This window comes from Camelus dromedarius, chromosome 7 (assembly GCF_036321535.1).
Source record: "Camelus dromedarius isolate mCamDro1 chromosome 7, mCamDro1.pat, whole genome shotgun sequence".
NCBI classification, from domain to species: domain Eukaryota; kingdom Metazoa; phylum Chordata; class Mammalia; order Artiodactyla; family Camelidae; genus Camelus; species Camelus dromedarius.
In genome coordinates this window covers 61,906,721-61,931,555 of record NC_087442.1, presented here as the reverse complement: position 1 = coordinate 61,931,555, position 24,835 = coordinate 61,906,721, and the positions used below count along the sequence as shown (strand labels likewise).

General features: G+C 36.8%; 1 protein-coding gene and 1 long non-coding RNA gene across 13 annotated transcripts in view; one reads left to right on the top strand and one right to left on the bottom strand.

Moving 5' to 3' along the window:
• Positions 1–20,184, top strand: part of LOC135321700 (uncharacterized) — a 31,885-nt gene extending 11,701 nt beyond the window's left edge. The window contains exon 2 of the long non-coding RNA XR_010381698.1: positions 19,993–20,184. This is a non-coding gene — a long non-coding RNA (uncharacterized LOC135321700). The remainder of the gene's footprint in view (positions 1–19,992) is intronic.
• Positions 14,735–24,835, bottom strand: part of HEPACAM2 (HEPACAM family member 2) — a 46,619-nt gene continuing 36,518 nt past the window's right edge. For 5 of the 12 annotated variants that reach the window (XM_031454911.2, XM_031454910.2, XM_031454903.2 and 2 more), the window contains 6 exons: positions 23,398–23,523; positions 23,287–23,311; positions 23,157–23,194; positions 21,561–21,634; positions 18,489–18,598; positions 14,735–15,467 (listed from right to left, as the gene is read on the bottom strand). In XM_031454911.2, coding sequence (XP_031310771.1) covers positions 15,452–15,467; positions 18,489–18,598; positions 21,561–21,634; positions 23,157–23,194; positions 23,287–23,311; positions 23,398–23,523 — 389 coding nt within the window. In that variant the 3' untranslated portion in view covers positions 14,735–15,451. Of the gene's footprint in view, positions 15,511–16,907; positions 16,996–18,484; positions 18,599–21,504; positions 21,635–23,156; positions 23,195–23,286; positions 23,312–23,397; positions 23,524–24,835 lie in introns of those variants that run through there. The other 7 variants (XM_031454906.2, XM_031454909.2, XM_031454907.2 and 4 more) reach the window with 5 other exon arrangements.

Below are 24,835 nucleotides of genomic sequence, written 5' to 3'. Positions count from 1 at the left end.
AACTGGACACAGGCTGGGAGAAGATTTGTTTACATTTTAAAGGGGCAGAGGAAGAATTTGCAATTACAAATTATCTAAAGTAAATGCTCTAGCAAAAGGGAGGCCTTTAGTCAGGAGCCTGTAATCAAGAAGAAGCTTGTCCAAAGTTTAGTCAATCTTAAGGAATCATTAAAGGCCATTTCAGTCAACAGTTAGAGCTGAGTTTGGAGAGGGCACCTGTGCTGTGCAGCGGATGGCAGCATTGAGATAGAAGATTGATTAAACAGAAGGATTGCTCAAATAAGGAAATATACAAGGAAATGAAAGCCAGATTTCTCACTGTTGAAGTGGGTTACAGATATGAAAAGAGAGTAACTTGTGATGTAGAACTACAACTGGAGATACCTGTGTGAACTCATGGTTTTCAATATATTTAGATACATAAATAAATATAGCTGTAAATGTATGGTCTAGGATTGTTCACTGAGAGGGAGGACAGACGCCTCAGCGGCAATGAACACAAGTAGCACACATACCTTGGCTTCTAAATGCCATTTTTCTCTATAAAGAACTAGAGCACCTTGGAAAGATGGCTGGTTCCAGGGATGGGACAGAGAAAGTATAAGATAAGTTTGGAGCATCTTTTGTCCAGAAAGCAAAAAAGAGATAAAAACGATAAGAACAACAATCACAAGGCTCCTACTAGTCAAATCTAGGACAATTGAAGCATCAAAATAAACAGTGTAGTAACAGATTATCCACTAAATAACCAAATAATTCACTAAATGAAATGGAAAACCATAAATCCATACAGATATAAAGAAGGAAATGATGAATAAATGGAAAGTTTGGTGAGAAACAGTATATTTACAAAGTTTCAAATTACCTCCCCACAAAGTACTAATGACAAAGGGGGAAAGACCAACTTTACAGTAGTGAAGCTTGGCCTGTACATACTGAAGAGTGTGAGACGCAGAGAGTTTCTCATTAAGTATCTTTTCACACACAGTTCAGATCAGTAATTATAACCTAGAGGTCTCACCTTCTTTTCCCTTTTTGTGAAGAGAATGAGAACAGTTGCTGAAGAGGCAAGTGAAAAAGAAAGGCACTTTAAAGGTGATCTACTTCCCTGAAGAAAAGAAATGTACATACACCTGAAAGACAATAACTATGGGATCTATCTCAGGGTACATGGGGACTTGTGGTCTCTCTTGGAATCAAGAGAGAAACTGAGCTTAACATGATTAAGAGAATGATGCTAATGTTATCCCTTCCACATGGTGTGCATTACAAAGCATGCTCCCCGATACAGGACCAAATAAAATAAGATTACTTAAGCCTTTTTACATTAAATTAAATTGCAGATGACTCAATGACTTAAACATAATAAATAAATTCATTAATACACTCCCAGAAAACATGATGAAGTTTTAAAAATTTCAAAGTGGGGAAGGCATAATATAGGTATACAGAGAAAAAGCTAATACATTCGAATTGCATAAACATGTAAATCACTTTGCAAAATATATCATAAAATAAACCAAAAGAGCACCAATCAATCAGGAAAACTGTAACACCTGTAGTACCTGTAAAGACTTAGTTTTCTAATTTATAAAGAATCTGCACAAATAAGTAAGGAAAAACCCAAGACCTCAATAAAAAAAAAAAAATAAGCAAAGGATAGGAAGAGGATTTCCAAGAAAAAAAAATAAACATAGTATTTTCAACCTCACTCATAATCAAGTGTATTAAAACAAAACACTATAACATACCATTTTTTCTCATATCCTGTTACTAGAATGAAAAAATTTAATAATACCTGGTGTTAGGGAAAGTATAGGGATACAAGAGAACTCATATACTGTAGATAGAAATGTAAATGAGAATAATCTTGAGAGAAATTCAGCAATATGTGTCAAAACTATACACATTCAAAGCCAAAAAAACTCTTGAAGAAAAAAAGGAGAATTTGAAGGTAGGCAAAGATTCCTTAAGCAGAATATGAAAAGTGCTAACAATGAAGGGAAAACTGATAAATTGGACTATATATATGTATGTATATTAAGGATCAAACAGCTGGAACTCTCACACAGTTATTGTGGGAGTATAATTGTATACATCCACTTTGGAAAACTATTTGGCTTTGTCTACTCAAGCTGAACATTCTAGGTATATCCAGGGAAGAAGAATGCATGTGTCCACGAAAAGACATGTTCAAGAATGTTCACAGCAGCTTTATTCACACTTGTCCACTATGTGGATAATATCATGGCCATTGGACTCAGTGTACAGAAAATACTCTGGATTCCTTAGTAAGTCATACACATGCCAGAGGGTGAAGATACACCATGCAAGTTCAGGGATCTGTCACATCGATGAAGTTTTCATGGATCTCATGGTCTATAGAGTCTAGAGGAAGAAAGAGCTCTGTAGAAGAGCTGAACCATGGTGCAAAGTGCTCCTCTCTCCAGGCCATGTGGCTCAGCAGATCTCATGATGCTAGAGGTGTCCGCTGTGGATAATAATGCTCCAAAGACCTACTATGAGAGGCACATTGAGATTCTCCAGGATTTTTGTAATGGCAGGACATCTGTGGCAGAGAACTACTTGATGTTTGAAAAAAAAAAAAACAAAAAAACCCTAGAAGGGACTGAGCAACATCAAGTGATTTTATGACTAGAGTTTCACAACACAAGCTATATATATGATCAGATCCAGTGAGTCATGAGGTCAATGGGACTCTATTTTCCAATAAGACCACATTCCTAAATACTAGGAATTACTAGGGATTAGGACTTCAACATATGAATAAGGGCCCAATTCAACCTATAATGCAGACTAACAAAGGGAGAAAAAAGCATAAATTGATATTAGAAATGAAAGAGAGGGCATCACTACTTATCCCATTGACATTAGAAAAGATAAAAGAGAAATACCATAAACAACTCTATAATCACAAATTTGGTATCTTTGATGAAGTGGACCAATTCCTTGCAATAAACAATTTATTAAAGCTTGCACAAGGAGAAATAGATATGAAGAGGCCTATATTTTTAAGATATCAAATCAAGAATTTCTTTTCCAAAAAAAAGAAAGTGCATGCCTAGATGGTTTCACTGGTGATTTCTATCAGACATTTAAAAAAGAAACAATACTAGTTGTAGGTAATCTTTCCCGGAGAATATAAGCTGAGGGAACATATCCTAATTCATTTTATGAGGCTTGCAATACCCCAGTACCAAAACCAGACCAAGACATCTTAAGAAAGGAAAAGTTATAGACCAATATCTTTCATGAACACAGATGCAAAAATCCTCAAAAAGGCATTAGCAAATAAATTCCAATACTGTTTGAAAAGAATTGTACATCACAGCCAAGTAAGATTATTTCAGTTAGGGAAGGCTCTTTCAACATTTGAAAATTAATTAATATAATCCACCATTTCAATGGATTAGAGAAAAAAATTGAACGATCTTGTCAACTGATAGAGTAAAGGCATTTGGCAAAATCCAACACCTATTCATAATTAAAACTCTCAGCAAACTAGGGGTAGTGGAGAAATTTCTCTGCTTGATGAAAAAACATCTGCAAAACACCTACAGCTAACATATATTTAATAGTGAGAAAAGGAATGCTTTTCCCCTAAGATCAAGAACAAGGCAAAGTTGTTCTCTCACCAGTCCTATCCAATAGTGTATGAAAGTTCTAGCTAGTGAATTTAGACAAAAACAAACAAACAAGCAAACAAATAAAGGTATACAACTTGGGTAAAAAGAAATAAAGCTATTAAGACTACTAAAACTAATACGACATTATTACATTACTGCAGAGAAGAGATAACAGTTACCTGGATTTATATGGTGGTGGAGACGGAGAGAAGACGGATTTAAGAGGTAGGAAGTAGAAGCGACAGGGCTTGGAAATGGATTAAACCTGGAAGGTGAAGGAGAGGGAAACATTGAGGATGACTTTAGCATTTGGCTTGTAAAACAAGATTGGTGGTGGGGCCATTTATAGAACTGAAAGAGGGCACTGAAAGAATAAATTTGGAAGGAAAAATCTTGAGTTAGGTTTTGGTTAAATAGACATTGAGACAATTTAGAGATCTCTAAGAAGTGAAGAAATATATATTTCTTACATATATTCCTGGAGCTTAGAGGAAAATACTGGGCTGGAAAATTAGAAGTTTGTGAATCATTTGCTTATAGATGGTAATTAGAATCATGGCTAAAAAGAATTGCCTAGGAAGAGATTAAGGAGTTAAGGAGGGGGGCAAAGATTGAACTCTGATATTTAGTGGCCAAAACAAGGAGGATGAGGAGCAAAAGAACCAGAGAAGTGTCTAGAGAAGGGCAGGAGGTGTATGTCAGGAAGGAGGCATTGGTCAAGAGTGTAGACTACTGTTGAGACACTACACTGAATACTGAAAAAATTCCATGAATTCAGTAACACGGAGATCATTACTGATTTTACTGAGCTATTTTAATGGAGTGATGAGGGTACATACCAGACTGGAGTGAGTTCAGACTGAGCAGGAGGTATGAAAATCGTGAAAACAAATACAGAAGTTAAGAAACTTGACTGTAAAGTGAGAGATGGAGATAGGACTGTAGTTTGCAAGAAGTGAGGAGGTAGAGGATGTGGGTTTGAGTGAGGAATTTTTTTTTTTGAGTAATAGATATGAGTATATTTTATAGCTGGTGGAATACATTCCATTGACAGAAAAGATCGAGTAAATTGAAGAGAAGAAAAGAATAATGGATGGTGTAAAGTTCCTGAGTCGATAACGGGGGTAGATGCCAAAGGAAAGGTGAAGAGATTAGGTCCCTCTGTGATAATTAGTGAAATGCAGACCAGGATGGAAGCACAGGGGAGATGTGTATGTTTTATTTTAGAAAGATGAAGGAGTTTCCATCTGGAGACTTCTGTTTTCTCTGCAAAGTAGGGACTTTATCTCATTTATCTTGACTGGTATTCATGCAAATACAACAATCTCAGCATAGTTATAAATTTTATCTTCTAGGCACATAGCTGTTCAGTTTTGTGAGTTATGGATTTTATTTTTGGTGTGCTATTGCACACTGCAGTTATATTATCTCTTTAGGGTTTTGACTGTTTCTGAAAGACCTGAAATCTTTCTGTAAGGATAAAAATTGTAATAATTACAACTAAAGGTGATTTTCTTTTTTTGACATTTTAAAAATGGCTGCATCATATTCCATCCCATAGGTGTGTTATGATCATTTGGACATTGAGTTATTTTAAATAATACTCTAATAAATATTCTTTTTTTAATTGATTCTTTTTATATATATGTATTTTTTAATTAATTTAATTTTTTTTTTGGTGGGGAAGGTGGTTAGGTTTTACTCATTTATTTATTTTTAGAGGAGGTACTGGGTATTGAACCCAGGACCTTGTGCATGCACTCTACCACTTGAGCTATCCCCTCCTCCTACTCTAATAAATATTCTTATGCACGTGTCTTTATCTCTCATCACTTTATAAACATGGATTACTGGGTTAAAGAGTTTAAACATTTTAAAATCTCCTAATGCAGATTGTCAAATTGCTCCTGAAAGATATTCCTTTCATTCAGCTAAACACAAAAGGCAACATATAATAGAGTGATAAATATGCTAATTTAAATACAGATTACTGTTCACAATACCTAGATTTCATACTTTAACACTTTCTAATTTGGAACCATAGGTGGCACTAAAGGATCAAGGAATGGAACCACTTCCAGCATTCTAGGTTGGAAGAGATTTTGAATGGACATCTCAGTCACAGTCTTTTATAGCAGACAAGTTATAAACAATTTTAGAAAAATAATCCTATCTTAACATTACCTGTAAAGCAACTTGGTCCAGCTTCCTAATCTTATACTTTACTATTAACTGTCTTATTTGAGACTGTGTAACAATGCAAGCCTATACCAATTGTTTTATGCAGAACCTTTCATTCTTCTGCTTCTATAACGTCTGTTTTTTCAAGAAAAAAACATAGAGTCATGAGCCAGAAAGGCAAAGAACTCTGGCATGATCTTATCATAAGGATTAGCACTGTAACATTCTGGATAAGAGTTTAAAGTGACATACTTAATTTGCCAAGTTGTATGGTGACTTTCTAAATTTGCAGTGTGAAAACTGTGTTTAAAATATATATATATATATATATATATATATATATATATATATATATATATATATATATATGCCAAACAAACGTGTCCTGGTGGTAGAGATGGTTTTGCATACCCCCACTGTCCACTGTTTACACTGTTAGTGGGAGTTGCTCAGTTATTCTTGCCGTTCATGTGACTCCTTCCCCAGCACTTCTAGATGTCAAAGGGCCAGTGACTGAGAAGCATACAGGCTTGTAGAGGGCCTGCTTTTTTTAGAAGATGGAATATCTCCTGCTGGTCTGGGTAAAACAGACATTAAATACTGCTTGCCTTGACTTAGCTTGAAATGAAAATCTGGGAGTTGACTTTCCCTCTGCAACTTCCTTCAGCAATGGCAATAGAGAATGTTTTCATTGCCCCTAATTTATAGTTGGGAGACAGGAAGGGGAGAGAAGGGATGGGAAACATACATGTTAATGCCTTTAAGACATTGCAAAATGCTAACCCTTACCCCTTGTCACTCACAATAAAAATGCATTAGATGCTGAGGACATGAGAATTGAGTCTACTCATTAAAACTAGCTTATACTAGTTTAAACAAGTACCTACTGCTTCAGAGAACTTTCAGAGCCACATAAAACACACACACACACACACACACACACACACACACACACACCTCCTTCATCTGGACTTTCTTGTTTCTATATAAATAAAGGTTTCACTAACAACATTCTGGGAGCAGCTTGGTATTAGAGATATGAGTTGAAATTCTGGGTACCCAATTCTAGAAATGTCAGGAAAATTACCTTATCTTTATCTCTCTGCATATAAAGAAGTTTGGAAACGGAAACATTGCCTGAATATATACAAATATGTGTATAGATGTTTCTGTATATAAATAAATATAATTATATGTACATATGTTTACATATTATATACACACATATTGAGAGATGCATACTTCTTTTGATTATAAATGGTTGACTCTGCTTTTTAAAAATTCCCCATTTTTCTAGTTTTTAATCTGTAAAGTAGAAGCCACCTGAACACTGAACAAATTAAATAGTTGATGTTATACAGCTATTTAAGTCAAGTTAAATTGTCTTAGAGGTATTAGCTGGGGACATTGTAAGTAAACACATGGCCTCATGAAGCCTCCTGTGTAATTTCACAAAGCAGTCTTTGCTGAACTGGGCCAGGAGGTAGCTGGGAGCAACACAGACATTTACTTATTAGTTAATGATGTTGTGGGGGGCGACCAGACTTCTCTGAAGCTGTTTCCTCATCTATAAAGTAGAGGTAGTGCTTCATGTAGTTATTCTGAGAGGTAAGGGAGAATATATTTTAAACATCCAGCAGAGGTTGGTATATTGCACAATACACTGAACAATAAATTGATTAAGTGAATCCATGAGAGGCCTCTGCCTCGGGTTAGACTTTTGTGTTCCGATGCAATGTGTTTCAATTCAATTTCAACTCAATTCAATTCAGTTCGATGACATAGACTTTTAGCCATAAGAAGCAACACCCTAAATACATTATATCTTTCACTAACCTTTCTGACGCACCTGGAAGTTGTCATAGTAACCGATAGCTCTGTCTGCTCTTGGTGATAAGGCTCCTTTACTCCAGGTTTCACCCTTCCTTCTTTGACAGTCCAGCTGGAGAAATAGGCAGGCCATTAAAGTCAAATCTCTACACACTTTGGTGAAGAAAGAAAATTCTGGGTTTCAGCAATAGAATTTTGATTTAAACGTCTCTATTGCCGGCCCCTGAATCTTGATGTCCTTCCACCTTGGCCACAGTTCTTCTTAGGTGGCCAGCACCCACAGTCCAGAATTCTCTATTTGGGGAGCATTGGGTCATGCTCACAGCCACTCCTCAGTACAGAATATCACCTGTTCACATTCTCTGACTTTTACCTTTCAGGGATCTGGCTTGGGGGGAGGGACAAAGAAAATGAAAGGCAGAAAGATATAAAATCCAAGGAGAAATGAAATCAGAACAAAAGAAGGAAAACCAGGAGAAAAGGAATAAGAAAAATGAAAAGAAAGAAAAAGAGTGTAAATTAAAAAGACAGAACAATGTTGAACAAATGGAATTTCAGTCAGATATGTGATTAAAATGTAAGGTTCTCTTATGTAAATTTTTTTTAATTTTAGTATTTAAACATATATATCAAGCAGTACAAATTTCTGTAAAGTAAAAAATAAAAATGTAAGCCTTTCTATCGACTATTCTTTTCTTCAGGGGTTGCTACCATTGCCATTATAGTATTTCTTACTGAATATTTTCTTTATATAAAAATTTTCTATCCATATAAGGAATCATATCATAAAACTGATCTGTGACATACTGTTTTTCAGCCAGTAACATGTGCAGGATTTACCTCCACATTATTATATTTAGATCTCTCTCTTACTTTTTAATAGCTATAGAGTGCCTGAACCTGATGTAACCAGTATTTCTTGTTGGTTAGTGTTTAGGCTGGTTCCTTCCTCCCTTCCTTTAACTAGATAACTTGAAAAAAAATCAAAAATAACAACTGGAAAAACTGTGAACATTCCACTGACATAAAACCACACTGTGTGAGTAATTACTTATCGGTGCTTACACTAAGCAGTGCTGCATAAAAGTGATAAAGGTACAAGTGAGATGCATGTGGGTTCTCAAATGAAAAAACAAAACCTTTATGACTAGTTCTTGGTTCAGTTATTTTACCAAAGGCAGAAGCTTGGTTAAAAAATTTTGACCTTACAATATGTTTGCTAAGAAGATATAGATATTTTTTGTAAATTAATAAAATAAGATGCCATGGAATATAAAGAAATTAAAGACCTCTCTCTCTCTCTCATATTGCAGATTAAACAACTGGGACTGGGCAAAAAAACCCAGTGTTTGGTTTTGTATGACATACACACTAGTATTTTGCTAAATATTTCTACACTTATAACCTAGTAACTGAATGTTATTTTATTTATTTACAATTATTTCAAGAGCTTCCCCAAGATGGTGGAGTAGAAAGACCCTAAATCACCTCGTATCACAGATACACCAAAATTACAACTAGAGAGCAACTATCTATAAGGACTGGCAGAAACTATTTTCCACAACTAAACAACTGAAGACACAAAGAAGGAGTCACAAAAAGAGGAGTAGAAGGGGCAGAGATGGGGTATAGTTAGGACTCATATCCCCCAGTAGATGACCTCCAGTGGGATGAATATCACAATCACAAAGTTCCTCCCCAAGGAGTGAGGGGGCCACGCCCCACACTGGGCTTCCCAATCCAGGAGTCCTGAACTGGGAAGATGAGCCCCCAGAACATCTGGTTTTGAAAATTAGCGGGGCTAACGTTCAGGAGAGCTGGAGGGCTATAGGAAACAAAGACACCATTTTTAAAGGCCATGCACAAAATCTCACATGCTCTGAGTCCCAGCACACAGCAGCAGTTTGAAAGGAACCTGGGTCAGACCCACTTGCTGATCTTTGAGAACCTCCCAGGGAGCAGGAGGTAAGTGGGACTCCCATGAGGGACAGAAGCACTGGTGGCAGCCACTTTCTGGAGCTTGTTTTACTGTGATGATACTTGCAATGGCAAGCACCATTTCGGAATCTTCCCTCTGTCCTATAGGCGCCAAGATCTTGCCCCACCCACCAGCAGCCCGGCTGCACAGCAAACTCACAGGAAGCCTACCTTGCCCTCCAGTGGGCCCACAGCCACTACACAAGGCAGGGCCTCACAGACAACTGGGCCAGGGACGAGCCCTGCTTACCAGTGTGCCCAGAGTAGTTGTCCCTACCACACAGAAGAGCCACGCAGCGCACGTAGGGGCACCCCTAGTGCATATAGCTCTGGTGACCAGAGGGGAGCCTGCTGCTGAGCCCCAAAGGATGTCTCCTACAGAAGACCACCTCTCCGAGATTAGGAAATGTAACTGGACTATTTAATACATACAAATAGACACAGAGACTTAGGCAAAGTGAGGAGACAAATGAATATGTTCCAAACAAAGAAACAAGATAAAAACCCAGAAGAATAATTGAGAGAAGTGGAGATTAGCAAACTATCTGATAAAGAGTTCAAGGTAATGATGATAAAGAAGCTAGATGGAGGAGAATGGATGAACACTCTGAGAAGTCTGACAAAGAGTTAGAAAATATGAAGAAAATCTAAACAGACCTGAAGAATACAATAATCAAAACAACAACAACAAAAAACTAGAAGGAATCAACTGTAGATTATATGACATAGGGAAATGAATCAATGAACTAGACGACTGATAGCAGAAATCACCCAAGTTGAACAGAAAAAAGAAAAAAGAATTTTAAAAAATGAGGACAGTTTAAGAGACCTCTAGAACAATATCAAGAGTACTAATACTAGTGTTACAGGAGTCCCAGAAGGAGAAGAGACAGGAAAGTGGGCAGAAAACTTATTTGAAGCGATAATAGCTGAAAACTTCCTTAACTTGGGAAAAGAAATGGATGTCCCAGTTCAGGAAGCAAGGAAAAATAACTCCCAAAGTCATCAAGTGTCCTGAGAGTCAATTTCAAAGGATTGGAAGATTATTGGAAACAGTAATTTATCTGCCTCCTATCCATGGTGTCTTCTTTAAATATACAAAGTGCAGGTAATCCAATTTATTACAATTCAAAAACCATTTATTGTCTGTGCTCTAAACAGTGTATGGGATGGGATGGGATAGATGCCACCATATGGGACACTCAGAAGATTTGGCTATCGTGGGGGTGCGGTCTCTGAAGTCCCCACTTCCTGGGATAACTGGTTTTTGTAGATTTAAGGAACTGACCGCTCTTAAGCTTCAGAAAACCTCTCTCATAAATCTAAAGTGGAATTCTCCTGCAGGGAAGACCAATCTGCCAGTTTATGGCCTGTTGTGTGGTGAGCAATAGAGCTGTCATCTTCCCTGGGAGCATATTCAAATGAGAACGTTTTCAAACAGAAACAAAAACAGATAAATAGTCAGCTCTCCATATCTGCGGGTTTTGCATCCATGGATTCAACCAGCAGTAGACCGAAAATACTAAAAAAATATTCCGGAAATTTCCCCAAAGCAAAACTTGAATTTGCTGTTCAGGCAACTATTTACATAGCACTAACATTGTATTTGCAACAATTTACATAGCATTTATGTTTTGTTAGGTATTATGAGTAATCAAAGATGATTTAAAGTATATGGGAGGATTGTGTAGACTATATGCAAATACTACACATTTTATATAAGGGACTTGAGCATCCACAGATTTTGTATCCATTGGGGATCCTGGAATTTATCTTCTTTGGACATTGAGGGACGACTGTAAATTGCTTTCTAGGGACCCAATGGTATATGAAACTAATGAAGCTCCCAAGGTAAGGCTTACTGGAGAAATACTGGTGTGCACGCCACTCCCAAAGGCCATGTCCTGAGAAATCACGCGGTGCGTTGGAGTAGATCCTGGACTTGGAGACAGGTCAGGTTTCAAGATCAGCTCTGCCACTCACTGGTTTGGTGACTTTAGGAAAGTCTTTTAACTTCCTGAATATTTGTTCCTTCATCTGTAAAGCAGGTATGCTTGTTCTAGTCCACAAGTTTCTTGTGAAGATCAATGAGGGTAATGGATCGAAAAGTATTTGTAAATTTCACAGTTAACACGGTAATTCCAATAAAGAGTGTATCTGGGAGATGAGAAGGCAGGAGAGTGTGCTAAATCCAAGTGCTGGGTCTGATTTCTGTGTCGGCTTATGTGAAAGAAATTGCTTTCTTCCTCATGAAACTAAAACATATACATTCAAGTATATTTGAACATGAACTTTAGAGGAGTATATAAGAATCACATAGGATTTCACAGGGATGCATAGAAGTAGAAGCATACAGAAGCAGAAAATTAAAACTTTCTAAAAATAAATCTTTAAGAACATACGATAAAATGGCTACTTATATGCCATGTACTGCATTATCACTCAATTTTACTAAACAGAACCTTATAAGGTGCACAATCTTGTAGAACTGAGGGATCACATGAACCTTCTTGGAGTGTGTATGTGTGCAGTTTATTTTAAGTGAAATTGTCTTATTAAATGGAAGTGCACAAATGTTAGAAAAACAAGGAAAAGTATTTTATTCATAAGTATTTTAATTTTTTGCTTAAAAGTCAATCAGTAGGATATACTCTTTAAAAATAATAAGCAAGAGGAATGATTCTATTCCAAGTTAGAAGAAGTAACAAAGGTAAAAAATTTTAACAACAGCTAAGATTATGTTTAGTAATGAGGAAAGAACTTGAAGCTGGTTTTTAAAGATTAATTTGTTAATTAGGTGAACATCTGGGTTTGGTTCATCCCTTCCCTTGGAAACCGTGATTAATTTATGAGATTTTCATCCCCATTTACTAAAAAAGCAGTGAGTCATCCAGTGTTACACACCAGTGACAGCAAAAGTTAATTGGATTCTAGATCCTTTCACATTTCTCCCTTCAGCAATTCCTTGCTGCTTTGAGTGGAACCATGCGCTAAGAGAGTCTGTGTGTTTTTGTGTGTTAGAGAGAGATACAGAAATGAAAGGAATTACAAGTGATTGAAAAGTGAGTTTGAAAATGTAAGTGTATTTCCTTTGGTTTGTGGTAAGAAACTCTGGAGGGAGGCACAGAAGTAGCCAAATCAAAAACCAAACTAAAAACTAGTAAGAACAGCTATGTTAGTGCAGACATTTTATAGAATGTTGATTTGTGAATAATGTGAATGTATTATTACCTATTCCAGAAATAGGTAATAACGTATTATTACCTATTTAAGACTGTCAATGGTTTGAAGTGTCCCAGACTTGGGGCTAGGAAAGGGAACACAGAGATGGAGCATAGCTCATTATAATTAGTATTTGCTCTCTAAGAGATACAGGGCTTTTTGAGGGAGGGGATTCAGTTTGGGAAAGGAGGGAGAGGCCGATGGACCCTTAGTGAGTGGGTGACCGGAAAGTTGATCTGCTCTCTCCTAACCCTGCAGTGAGATTGCAATGTTTCTTTGCCTCTGACAACTACAAATCACATTCAGTTTAGAGGCCCCTCCTTAGATATCCACCTGTATATGCTGCATGATCTCAGTGCATAAAGCAATACTCCCAGATTAAAGAGAATTCATCATACAGGTTATTAACCTCATTTCTAATTTCGCTTTGCCTTTGTAAACTCTCATTGTTTCTTCATCTTGTTTTATAACCTTTATTTTGGGGGGTTTATTTTATCTTGACATATTATGCATTTACATGAGCTACCATAAATCCTTTCTGGAACTGGAAGGAGTAGAAATAAATGTATGCATAACTAGCCTGGGAAAATGCTAACAGGTTATTTCTGAGAGGTGAGATTACAAGTGATTTTGTATTATTTTTTCACATTTATTGAGATATAATTGACATATAACAGTTTGTAAGTTTAAGGTGTGGTGATTTGGTGCATATATATATTGTGAAATAATTACCATAATAAAGTTAGTGACACCTCCATCACCGCACATAATTACAATTTTTTTGTCATGAGAACATTTCAGATCTACTCTCTACAGGTAATTTTAATTGTCTTATGGTTAGTCTTCTGCACTTTCAAGTATGTGTGTGTGTGTGTGTGTGTATACACACATATACATAAATATATAAAAATATATTCCAAGTATATCTATAAATACATATTTATATATTTAACAATGGGCAAAAAGATATGTAAGAGTGGTAGAGAAAGAAGACCGGGAAAGAAGAAAGGGTAGGTTGTAGGATTTCTATAAAATATGTGATTCTACAAAAACATGGGAGGTACAGTATAAATATAGTGGTTCACTTGAAATACTTTCAAAAAGGAATGTTGTTATTTTGATTTCTTTCTTCTGTATAAAATAATAGACCATGAGATATGGTTTCAAGTAAAAAAAATGTAGTCATATTTGTTCTTTTTTAATAGTTGCAAGGTAGGCCATTGAATGGACCTTATGTCATTTTAAAATCTCTCATTGTTGTATATTTGGGCTGTTTCTACCTTTATTTGGCCAGAATAAAATCCCAAAGAGTAGTACTGCCAGGTCAGTGTCTGTAGCCAATGTCAATAAACATAAATATTTGTCTTTCGTCTTCAAGATCTAGAAGACAGATGAGCATTCTGTCCCCACTTCTTGGGCTTCACTGCACCCTGAACAGTTGCCTTGTGCCATTTTGTGTACCTGCTTCTCTCTAGGCCTCAGACCACCTTCCCCTCACAGAGTTTCTGCAACCTGAACCTTGGATCTCGTAGTTTTATCTGGTACCTTTACCTCACAAGCTTACCTAATGATAATTGTTATCTGAATCAGTTACTCCATTTGGGGGTTATAAAGTGGTGGTTTTTAGCTCTACTACTTAGTTTCTAACTGATGTTTTAAAAAAATATAGCAAAATACAAGGAGGGAGGCCTTTCCCAGAATCTACAAATCAATAAAGTAAAAGTTTCAAGCCTGAAAATTAAATAGCCATGTCAAAGCAAAGTCTTATTTTAGTAGTTCTCTTTGATGCACACTGTGAAATAAGGATTACAAAATCTAATTCTATAATCTGACTTTTATGTAAAATTTACTCTACAAGACAAAGAATCAAGGCCATATAAAAGTAAAAACAGAATAATTTATTTGAACCCATCTTTCCTTGAACAAAAATAAAAATGAGACTTTAATAAGTCATTTCCTTCAGTGTTTTACAAGCCTTTTCAACAATGCCATTGGTGATTGACAATCTAAGAGAAGGCGCAGTCTTGCATTTGTGACAATTATCTTTATTATTCTGTGGTACAAATAGCAAGAAGGAAGTTTGGGAATAAATTTAAAAAATAAATACAGCAATCTTAACAGTAATAGGAATTTTGTAATACAAAGGCTGATGAAACTTTTACAAATATAAGGTTTCCACTGTTACAGGTTAGAGGGGATAGAATCAGTGTTGATGAAAGGGAAAATATAGATTAGAATTAATTGAGCTTTGTAGAGAATTTGATAAAAAAAAAGTAATTGGAAAGTCTCGTCTGTCCTTTTCTTCCTCCCCATCAGCATGCTGAAGACTGTCCATTGAGAACTCTCTCCACCATGCTCCTCCATAGCACAATGCATCGTGTGTAGGAGGGAAAACCTGCAGTCTGATTTTTATAAATGACTCTTCTGCATTAAAAGGCGTGATGAGTAAAAGGTATTGGGCTTGATTTCTTCAGTGACTCCGGATAAGTATATATTTCCACTGCTTTTCTTCAAAATGTGCTTTCATTACTTAACTCCGATGCATTACTTTGCCCATGAATGCTCACCTGGTGAAGAGAGACGTAAAATGCTCTCTATAGATGTCCAGTTCTACGGGTTGAAGAAATTTAAATTCTTTTATTCCTTTCCATAGCTGCAAACAATATGAGTGTTTTGAACTAGTTCAAGAAAATCACATTTACAAACCAGTAAGTATAAAAGAATAAGCAATCACTAAATTCTGTAGAAAAATTCCTTTTGAAACTAAAAGATCTACTTACTTGAATATCGTGTGAACAAGTCGGGTTCAAAGCAAACCGCACCAGAGCATTTAATGAGGTCAACAGACAGGATTCAAAGAAATGCAGTTCAATAAACAAGCAGCTGGGCTGAGTACTAGAATATGAACCCAGGCCAACTTACCAATTTGTTAAACACCACTCCAGTTAGGTAATAGACACATGCAGTAATGAAAAGAACAGTCTAAGAGCCAAATAAAAAATACTTCGGCTGTCTTTCCTACCTCAGAACCAACTGTCAAATAGAGGTACAAGAAAGCAGTAAGTTACAGTTCCTTACCCAGAGCTGCATATTTACTTTGGGGGTTGAGGGTGGGGACAGCCACTAACCACCTGTAATACTGCATTATTCATGAAATTGATCTTTAAATTTAATTGAACTTAGAGGAAAAAAAAACCCATAGGCAATCAGTAAAGAAAAATGGTTTCTGCATGTTTAGGGAATGTTTGCTCTATTGAATATTTATTCTACTAAGGACCATCGATCTTTAGTTAAAATAAGCAAACAGGAGTCTACAAAACTATGAAATCCTTAAGAGACTGAGTCTTAGTTGGTCTCTATCCCTCGCATGTAGTTACTGACCTGGAAATGTTTGTGGATTGATTGTAAATTAAATAAGTACAAAACAGTTTCTGATGAAATAAAAAGAAAATAGTCTACTTGTTTGTTTGTAAAAATGTAGAATAGGTATTATATATTCATATTCAAGGAAAACAACACTTTTTAAAGTTATGAGTTGGAGGAGAGAAAGAGGAGGAAAATTTAAAAGAGATATTAGAGAGAAGGGAGACGGTCTTACAGAGGAAGAGAAGGCAGATTTAGAGAGGGAAGAAATCTCAGGATGGAGGTAAAGTCATTGGAAGACAAAGACATGCAAAGGGCAACTTCCTCAGAAGGTGGGGAAGATGGAGGTGACAAGAGAGTGGCCACAGAGATGAGAGGGGAGGCACTGGGGCTGGGAGTGTGAGTTGGTGTTCTGGGGTGGACACCCCTGGGAGAAGCAGGTCCTCAATAGCTGGTGCCCTTTCTGTGCATAAAAAGAGATTTTCTGCTTTATTTCCAACTTACAAGATTTATTTCTGAGATCAAGTTTTATATTCCCAAGAAATTCAAAAGATATTGCTCATGTCTGAAAGCAGTGTAGTTTCAGAGGATGATTTTTTTTTTTTTAATTTAGGGAATCATTTTTTTTTCCACATGCAAAATCCACCAAATCACTTTCTTTTGTGCTCTGAAACAGTAGCTGTCATATTCCACAGTTTAATATCAACATTTATTTTATTATTGGGAGCCTTAAAAGATAAATCTCAAGTTTTCATCTGGTTTGTCCTCAGTCTAACTGAAAAAAAAAAAAAAAGATACATAGAATAAAGGACAGATAGAAAAAACAAATGAATTTAAATAGGGTAAAATTTTTTAACTGGATACAATCTTAAAATCAGGAAGCAGACATACTCTGAAAATTCTTTCTATTTCTTCTTTTTAACAGTAAAAATATCCCTTCATATTCTATTCCAGAAAGTAATGAGTGTTAGGTATCATTTTAGAGAGTTTTTTAAACTCTCATGCAATACTATTCCACTATTGTGTTCTACTAGATTAATAATATAATGCTGTAAAGCAATTTTCTTTTCTTTTCAAACCAAAAGCTCCCAGCTCTGTCAGGGTCTGCTCCTAAATTACCTGCCTCCTTTTCTCCAGACTCCCTGCGACAAAAGGAATGCACTGAAGGGGTCCCCTGAGGCGCTCTGGCCACTTACTCAGCCCGCAAATGACTGCATCATCCCCATCCCCCCCGGGAATGAGTCTCCTCCCATAAGACGATTTCTCATGCATTCATCCACTGCTAGCTGTTATTTTTGGTATTTACCCAGAGGTGTGCATGAATTACTTTGCTAGAACTGTTTCTTTTGCCAAAGGGGAAGTTCCTGTGTGTGGTTATTGATGTTCTTTTCAAAGTCAATAAATGACAAATACAGAAATGATGGAAGATGATTTGTGGCAGTTACACCTGCAGGCAGCTACAGCCAACAAAAAAGGGAAGTTCATTTAATTATTTCAAAAGGCTGTAGGCTTAGTTTTTCCACGGCTGGGGAGGGAAGGCGACTCCTTGGTGTCAGCCCTGACGTTAACTGGATAGTAGTTTCCTGGCTTTGGCCTCAGCTTAGGTTTTACTTCTCTGGCTGTGAGGCCAGTCCTCACCATGGTTCTAATGACCTGGGAGTAGACTGCTTTGAATCTATTTATGAGCAGTGGGCATTTAATGGTGACAGTGTTGTGCACATTTTGCAGGTTTGTTTTTTTCCTGGTCCTATTTATAGTGACAGATCATTGGCTCTAAAACCACTGTAGCCACTGGAAAATCATCATCAGCCACTGAAAACATTATCTTGATGATAATGATTGAGAGCCAGCCTGAAGATTCCTTTCATTCCTAGATGTGGATTCATTGGGGGAAATGCTGAATTCTAGAGCTCTGCATCTAGTCCACTGGCCAGATGTGGACTGCCACATGTGCATGGCCCCAGAAGATACTTCTGTGTTAGCCTGTTTTAATTCATAAAATTATTTTCAGGTGGGGAAGTGTGTTCAAATGTACAGAAGCTATAATTTGTTATTTTAATATTTTTTATTCTGAGTCTTTCAAACTCTGGGGATAGTGGGGGCTGAAGGCTGAGCCCTTTCAAAGTAGCATCATCAAATGCAAGTTCATACATATGAAAATGAATATATGTATGTATATGCATGACTGGGACATTATGTTATACACTAGGGATTGACACATTGTAATTGACTGTACTTCTATTAAAAAAAATGCAAGTTCATACTTACTCTGGACGGTCTAGCTGTTGGGCAGGGATGTGCTGAATAACTTCGTAAATTGTACTGTGCAAATCTTGCCCTGGTACACCGTCAGAGGCTGGAACAGACCTAGCTGGCATCTAGAAAATGGGGCACATTAAAAAAAATTGGCCGAATAGTAATAGTATTTCCATTATGCTGCACAGTTGAAAACACTGGAAGTTGTGAAGATTAGAGAATTAGAATTGTTGAACTTCCCTTCAATGTCCATCTCCTCCTTGCTACAGTTCCCTGCACTTACCCTATGGTAGTCTGTGCAATGGCATAGCTATGAGGTCAGCACAAGACAAACTATCACTTTTTTCCCCTCCATTTAAGAAAAAAGCTGGCAGTATTGTAAAGGAAATATAACACAAATTAAAAAATAGCAAAAAAAGAAGATATCAGGACAGTTTGGGTCAGACACCATATATATTAGCTTTTATATTACATCTCAGTTAACTTTTTGACACTATTTGCCAATCATATGTGCAAGGAAGGTTTGGAAGAAAGAATAAACAAAAGTCCTTATCATGCTGCACATTAGTAAAGACAGTACCAAGAAACACAAACACACAAAGGAAGATGTTTTGGTTTGAATGCAGTAACGGGCTCTAAAAACTAAAGGCTTCGATGAATGTGGAAAGTATAGTAGTGTATTTATCTGGTTAAGACCAACATGTATTTTATTGAAATTTGTATTTGTGTTTTATTAACTCCTATTCCCTATACTTGATACTGTTCTTCTTGTAAACACAGCTTTCCAATTACTTACCTGAAGTCTGGTTCCCCTCTTCATCCCAAACTCATCCTATTTTCATCATACTTCTGACCACTTTCAGTCCTTTATATTTATACAGATACACTTAGAAGACATTTTGCCCTTGATAAATCATCTGAAGAGTTATTTATCTCACTCCAATTTTACCTGCTAGGTTCCAATGGAACATCTTAGCTTTAGGTTTTGCTGGAAACTGCCTTGTTTCCATTCCACTTGTTAAAGTGCTTATGGCAGTCCTAGGCTATGTGACTCATCCTATCATTTTTGTGTCAAGGGGATTTTGGTTTAGACTTTGTGTTTAAGGTCAACTCTTGATTTTCTTTGGTACAGAGGTATTCAGGGGCTATGATAAAAGCAATCTATGGATAATGACTGACTTACACATCTAACCTACTATTCGAGCTGATAGCAAGTAATAAATGTGTTCATTTCATGCCATTGCTTTCTGTCCAACTCCCAAAAAGAAGTGCTAAATGGACAATGAAATGTACAGCAAATAGAGAGAGGAGGCGTAGTCATCTGTACATGTACCACAAGCTTAAAGAGGATTCTGGGTTTTAAAAACTCATAAAGTTAGTAATTCAATTTATTTCCCTTGTTAAGTTCCATTTTGAGATCTTGACATTATTTTTATTACTCCTTTTCTTCTCAAAGCCATTGCATTTGGCTGCTGATCTTCACACATAACTGCCCTTCTGGCTGTTTCTCACACAGATCCTCCTACTCATGTTTGGTCCTCCACCTCCTCCTTGAGTTGCTGGTGTTGTTTTCCCACATCTCCTCAAAGCACCTGGAACTGTTACTGAAGGACCTCAGCTGATTTCTCAGGAGTTTTCAGCTTTGAAGATGGGCCTGGTTCCAAATCTACTTATGACAGAAATAAACGGGGCTTGATATGCAATCAACCGCTCATTTCTCTGCCTCAGTTCTTTAGAACTGTGAATTTTGTGCAAATAGAGGGCCTCTCAACAAAATCCTTAAACTGAGTACTGATTAATTGTAAGGCTAAGTTTAAAGTTTCTTACACAGATCTCACTCTTTTCTAATGTATTCCTAAGAATAAAAACTATGCATTATTTTAAGTGAAGAAACTTTTGAGTTTAGAAATTCAATTCTCAGGCTTATTAGCTCTCTAGTTTCCTGCTCTCCCATTTAAAAGACACACCTGAGAGGAGTGCTTTCTGTCATGGTGAGAAGCTGTCTGAAATAACTGATCCACCAAATATTTATTTTTGTCTTTTTGTTGTAGAAGTGAAGGGTGAGCCAATCCTCCCTGTCTGAGACTGAACAGGACATTGAAAGATTTTGCAATGCAGTTCTGCCCTTCACTTGTGATGAGGGGGGCACTGGTGCTATGACCCACCCACAGGAGGGTGAAATCAATCAATCCTCCGTTACTTGCATGGCACTTGAGAAATAAAGCCTGTGGCTAAGTAACTTACTGGATGAACCTTACACATTGATAGAATTCTCTGATCAAGTTGGGATAACCAATCCCTAACGACAAATAGTTCTTTTTAAAAAAAGAAATGAGAACGCCCAGAAGCAACTAGTCCATTTCTGGCCCCTTCCTTAAGTGAACAATCATAGGGGAATAAGAAAGCAGAGGAAAGGTCAGTTATGCACAAATCTATAAAAATGTCAATGAGCTGATTAACTCAGAGAAACATTCTGCATGTCTGTTAAACCAAACTGATTGCTTTAAAAGACCTTGTCTGTGCAAACTGAAAAAAATGGTATTGACTGTTCTCCCTTTCATATCTCATGCACCTTTAGGATAAAAATACAGATATGTACCTGCATACTCTGGCTTTATATGGTAACTTTCTTCTGAAGAGCATAAGGTACTTTCAATGGTATAATAAATTGTCTTTGCAGTATCCTCAGGAGATATGAAGGGGAAATGAAGGGGAAACTGAATAAGAGAGTCAGTCAAGCAAAAGGCTGCAGTCATCAAAATGGTGTAGAATGATTTAAACCAGGGTCTCTCTGTCCCCTATTTATTCAGTTCTCTTGATTTTCAACCTATTTAATTCTCTCTTCACTGAGCTGTTTATCAGTCAATGTAACTTCCTTATTTGTGTTAGCGTTACAGATAGAGGCTGAGAAAGACGATTTAGCCCCTCAGATCCGGCAATGTCATTCATTACAGAGTGAATAAACACTGCTCAGGGTAATGCAGCTATCTGACCACACCGCCCATGTGTTTAAATAAAGGCTGCTTACACCTCTGGTGAAGCAGAATGCTACTTCTGGGCTAATCAGCCACTAGGAAAACCAACCCTGGGAACACCAGAAGCATCTGGAAAAGCAACAAATTCATATATTCCAAAGTCATCCAAAGCATCTTCATGGCCTGAAATGGAAAACAAATACTACTTACAAACCAAATGCCTTGAATTGCTATTTTTTTTTTAAATGTTATAAAACTTACCTTTATCGTTTGCTTCAAGTGGTAGGTGTATAAAACCAATTGAACATTTCCTAATCCCCTGTAGTCATGTTGCCACTAAGTAGTGTTGGAAATCACTCCTTTTGAAGTTGAAAATTGAAACTGAATTGGGACAATTATTTTTCAAGTCTGATGTGGGAACAGTGTATCGTATATTCAAATAAACACACGTGGGCAGGCTTGTCCTTTGTAACACTCAGGTACCAGAGACTTGGGACGCTAAAGCTTCAGTCTGGCAGTCACAGCAGCTCTTACTCTACCCATAGTATCTACAGTTCTCTGCTACATCTATCAGACACCACCAGGACTCATAAGAATAGATAAAAACTATAGCTGCCCGTACATACAAAATATAATACAAGTGCAATATCACCTAAACTATCATCTGTAAAATGACAGAAGTGGGTGGTTGGCAGGAACCAGATGGTCTCTGGGGCCTCCCTGAAACCTGACATTCTGTCATTTGTGAGAAAGGAGTGGATAAGAGGAAGAAGACCCACATTGACTAAGCATCTGGGCATCATATTAGACACTCCATCTACGTCATTGCATTTAATTCTCAGAGCAACACTGGGCTGAAGTTATGATCTCTATTGTATAGATGAGTAGAGGTCAGGAAAAATAATCAATTTTCCCAAGGCAATATTAGGGGCAAGTGGTATATATAGGACAGAAACTCAGTTCCTGTGACCCTGAGGTCTGAGCAGAAGCCCCGTCGTTAACTTATCACTGTGACTCAGTGGGGAGTCAGAAGTCAGCAGTGAGGGGCACCGCTGGGGACAAAGCAGCAGCACACCTGTCAAACCTTTCTTCTTCTCCCTGGGATGGAGCTCCAGCCTTAGGAATTGACACAGTGAGAGAATTGCTGGGCATTTTCAAAATAATAATAAGATCAATGGAACAGGATTCTAACTACTACATATAAAAGAGATAAACAACAAGGGCCTACTCTATAGCACAGGGACCTATATTCAATTTCTTGTAAGGAGCTGTAATGGTAAAGAAACTGAAAATATATACATGTATGTATATGTATAACTGAATTGCTTTACTGTACACCTAAAACTAAAATTGTAAATCGACCACAGTTTAATAAAAAATAAGAATTAAAAAAATGGAACAGGATTCAGCAGAACTCAGTGATGGTGGGCAAGTGACAACCTCTCTGAGCCTTGGTTCTCCTGTCTGTAGAATGGAGTTGAAAGTGCCTTTCAGGCTTATCTTACAGACTTCTATGACTTAGATAAAACAAATACAAGGGATAGCACTTGGTGAAGTGAAGGCAGAAATCCCACCAAGGGATTGCCAGTATTACCTCATGTGAATTCTGTTATATCAACAGTACATTATATGAAATAATTGATATCAACAATATTAATTAATACACATTAACATTGATAAAAGCCCTTTTCAGCCTGACCATTACCTGAAAATGTCTGCGCTTTCCTGTATTCTGTTTCTGGCCTGAAAAGACAAATTGGCATTTCTGTCAGTCTTAATCATTGAGGGAAAAGCATTTAAGAAAAACATTATTTTCATAGAAACATATGCATTACCTGCCTTCTAGCTTCTGTTTTATAACTATAATCAAGAAAGAAAAAAACACAGTAAGATACTTTTGAGTACACATATAAAACTATTTAATTTTTTTTCTAATTTTAACGTACCTTTGTAGGGTTGATACTTTTTCCATAAGAGGAGAAGACACATGGATAAAATCAAAAAGAGTGATATTCCAGTTATACTTGCTAAAGGGGACAATGATTTCCCTTTTTGTGCAAGCTTCTCTATTCCTAAATAAAGAGACAAATATACTGTTAATATTTTTATTAAAGATCAATAATAAATTATATAGTTTGATTTGTTTATGCTTTATCCTTTATGGTACACTACTGCCAATATATATATATATACATATAAGGTTATAACTACATACACATACATAATTATAGATATGTATATATGTATGTATTTATATATATATATAGAGAGAGAGAAAGAAAGAGTGAGTGAGAGAAAGGAAGAGAGAGACAGAAAGAGAGAATGAATCTGAGAAGAGACCAAATGACCAAACAGAAGGAGTGCACTTCTTTTAGAATATACACTAAACTCTCCAAGGATATTTGTGATCAGAAATGTGGTGAGCTGTCCAGGATAATACCCAGCTGCTGTACTAAATGTAGCAAACAGCTCACATCATGCTTTTCAATAGTATTCGCCAGCATTTAATTTAGATCTCTGATCTCATTGCATAAAACATCCCAAGATGCTAGGTTGATCTCTCTCTCTCTCCTTCCACCTCACTCTTTCAGCATTATTCAGGTATGTGGATTTTCTAGGGAAGTGGTATATGATTAAAGGTGTGAGAGGGGAGGTGTTAATTTCAAATATACTTTACTAACTTTTGACCTGTAAAGAAATTTTAATCTCTAAAATAGAATGTGTGTGATTGTAATAAAATATTTAAATTTCCACCTTGTGAATAAATTCACTTTGTTTTGCAAGCCATTCCTTTTGTTAATATTCCTATATAAAATACAGGGCTAATTGCTAACACCTGCTAAGTGCTTATACTATGTCAGGCTCTGTTCTAAGAGTACATGACACATATTAACCCATGTTCACAACAACGTTATTAGAAAGGTACTATTATTATCATCCCTGCTTATAGATGGGAAAGCTGAAGCTTGCCCAAGGTCACTCAGGTAGGAAGAGGCAGAGTCCACATGGGACCCCAGGATCTTGACACTTTGTGCTGGCTCACTTGATGTTGTTTTAACACAACTTACTAAGTGTGGCAATGTTAACACGAGTTCCAGACTATAACATGTTTTAGTCAGAGTTAATCTGTAAAGTGGGAAGTTGTTATGATCTTCAACAAAATTGAGTAACAGATGTCTTCCATTTTATCATGTGAATCAGATATTGATGTGGAAATGGACTGTGACAACTGTCTGTCTCTGTCCAGCTTAATGGGGAATGAAACTCATGGGATGCCACTTCTCTTCTGCCATGGTGGAGAAGAGCTTGGAGCATCTGGGTGTGGTGACGAACATGGTGGCCACTCAGCTCTGCAATAAATATCCAGCCTGCATCCTGTCATCT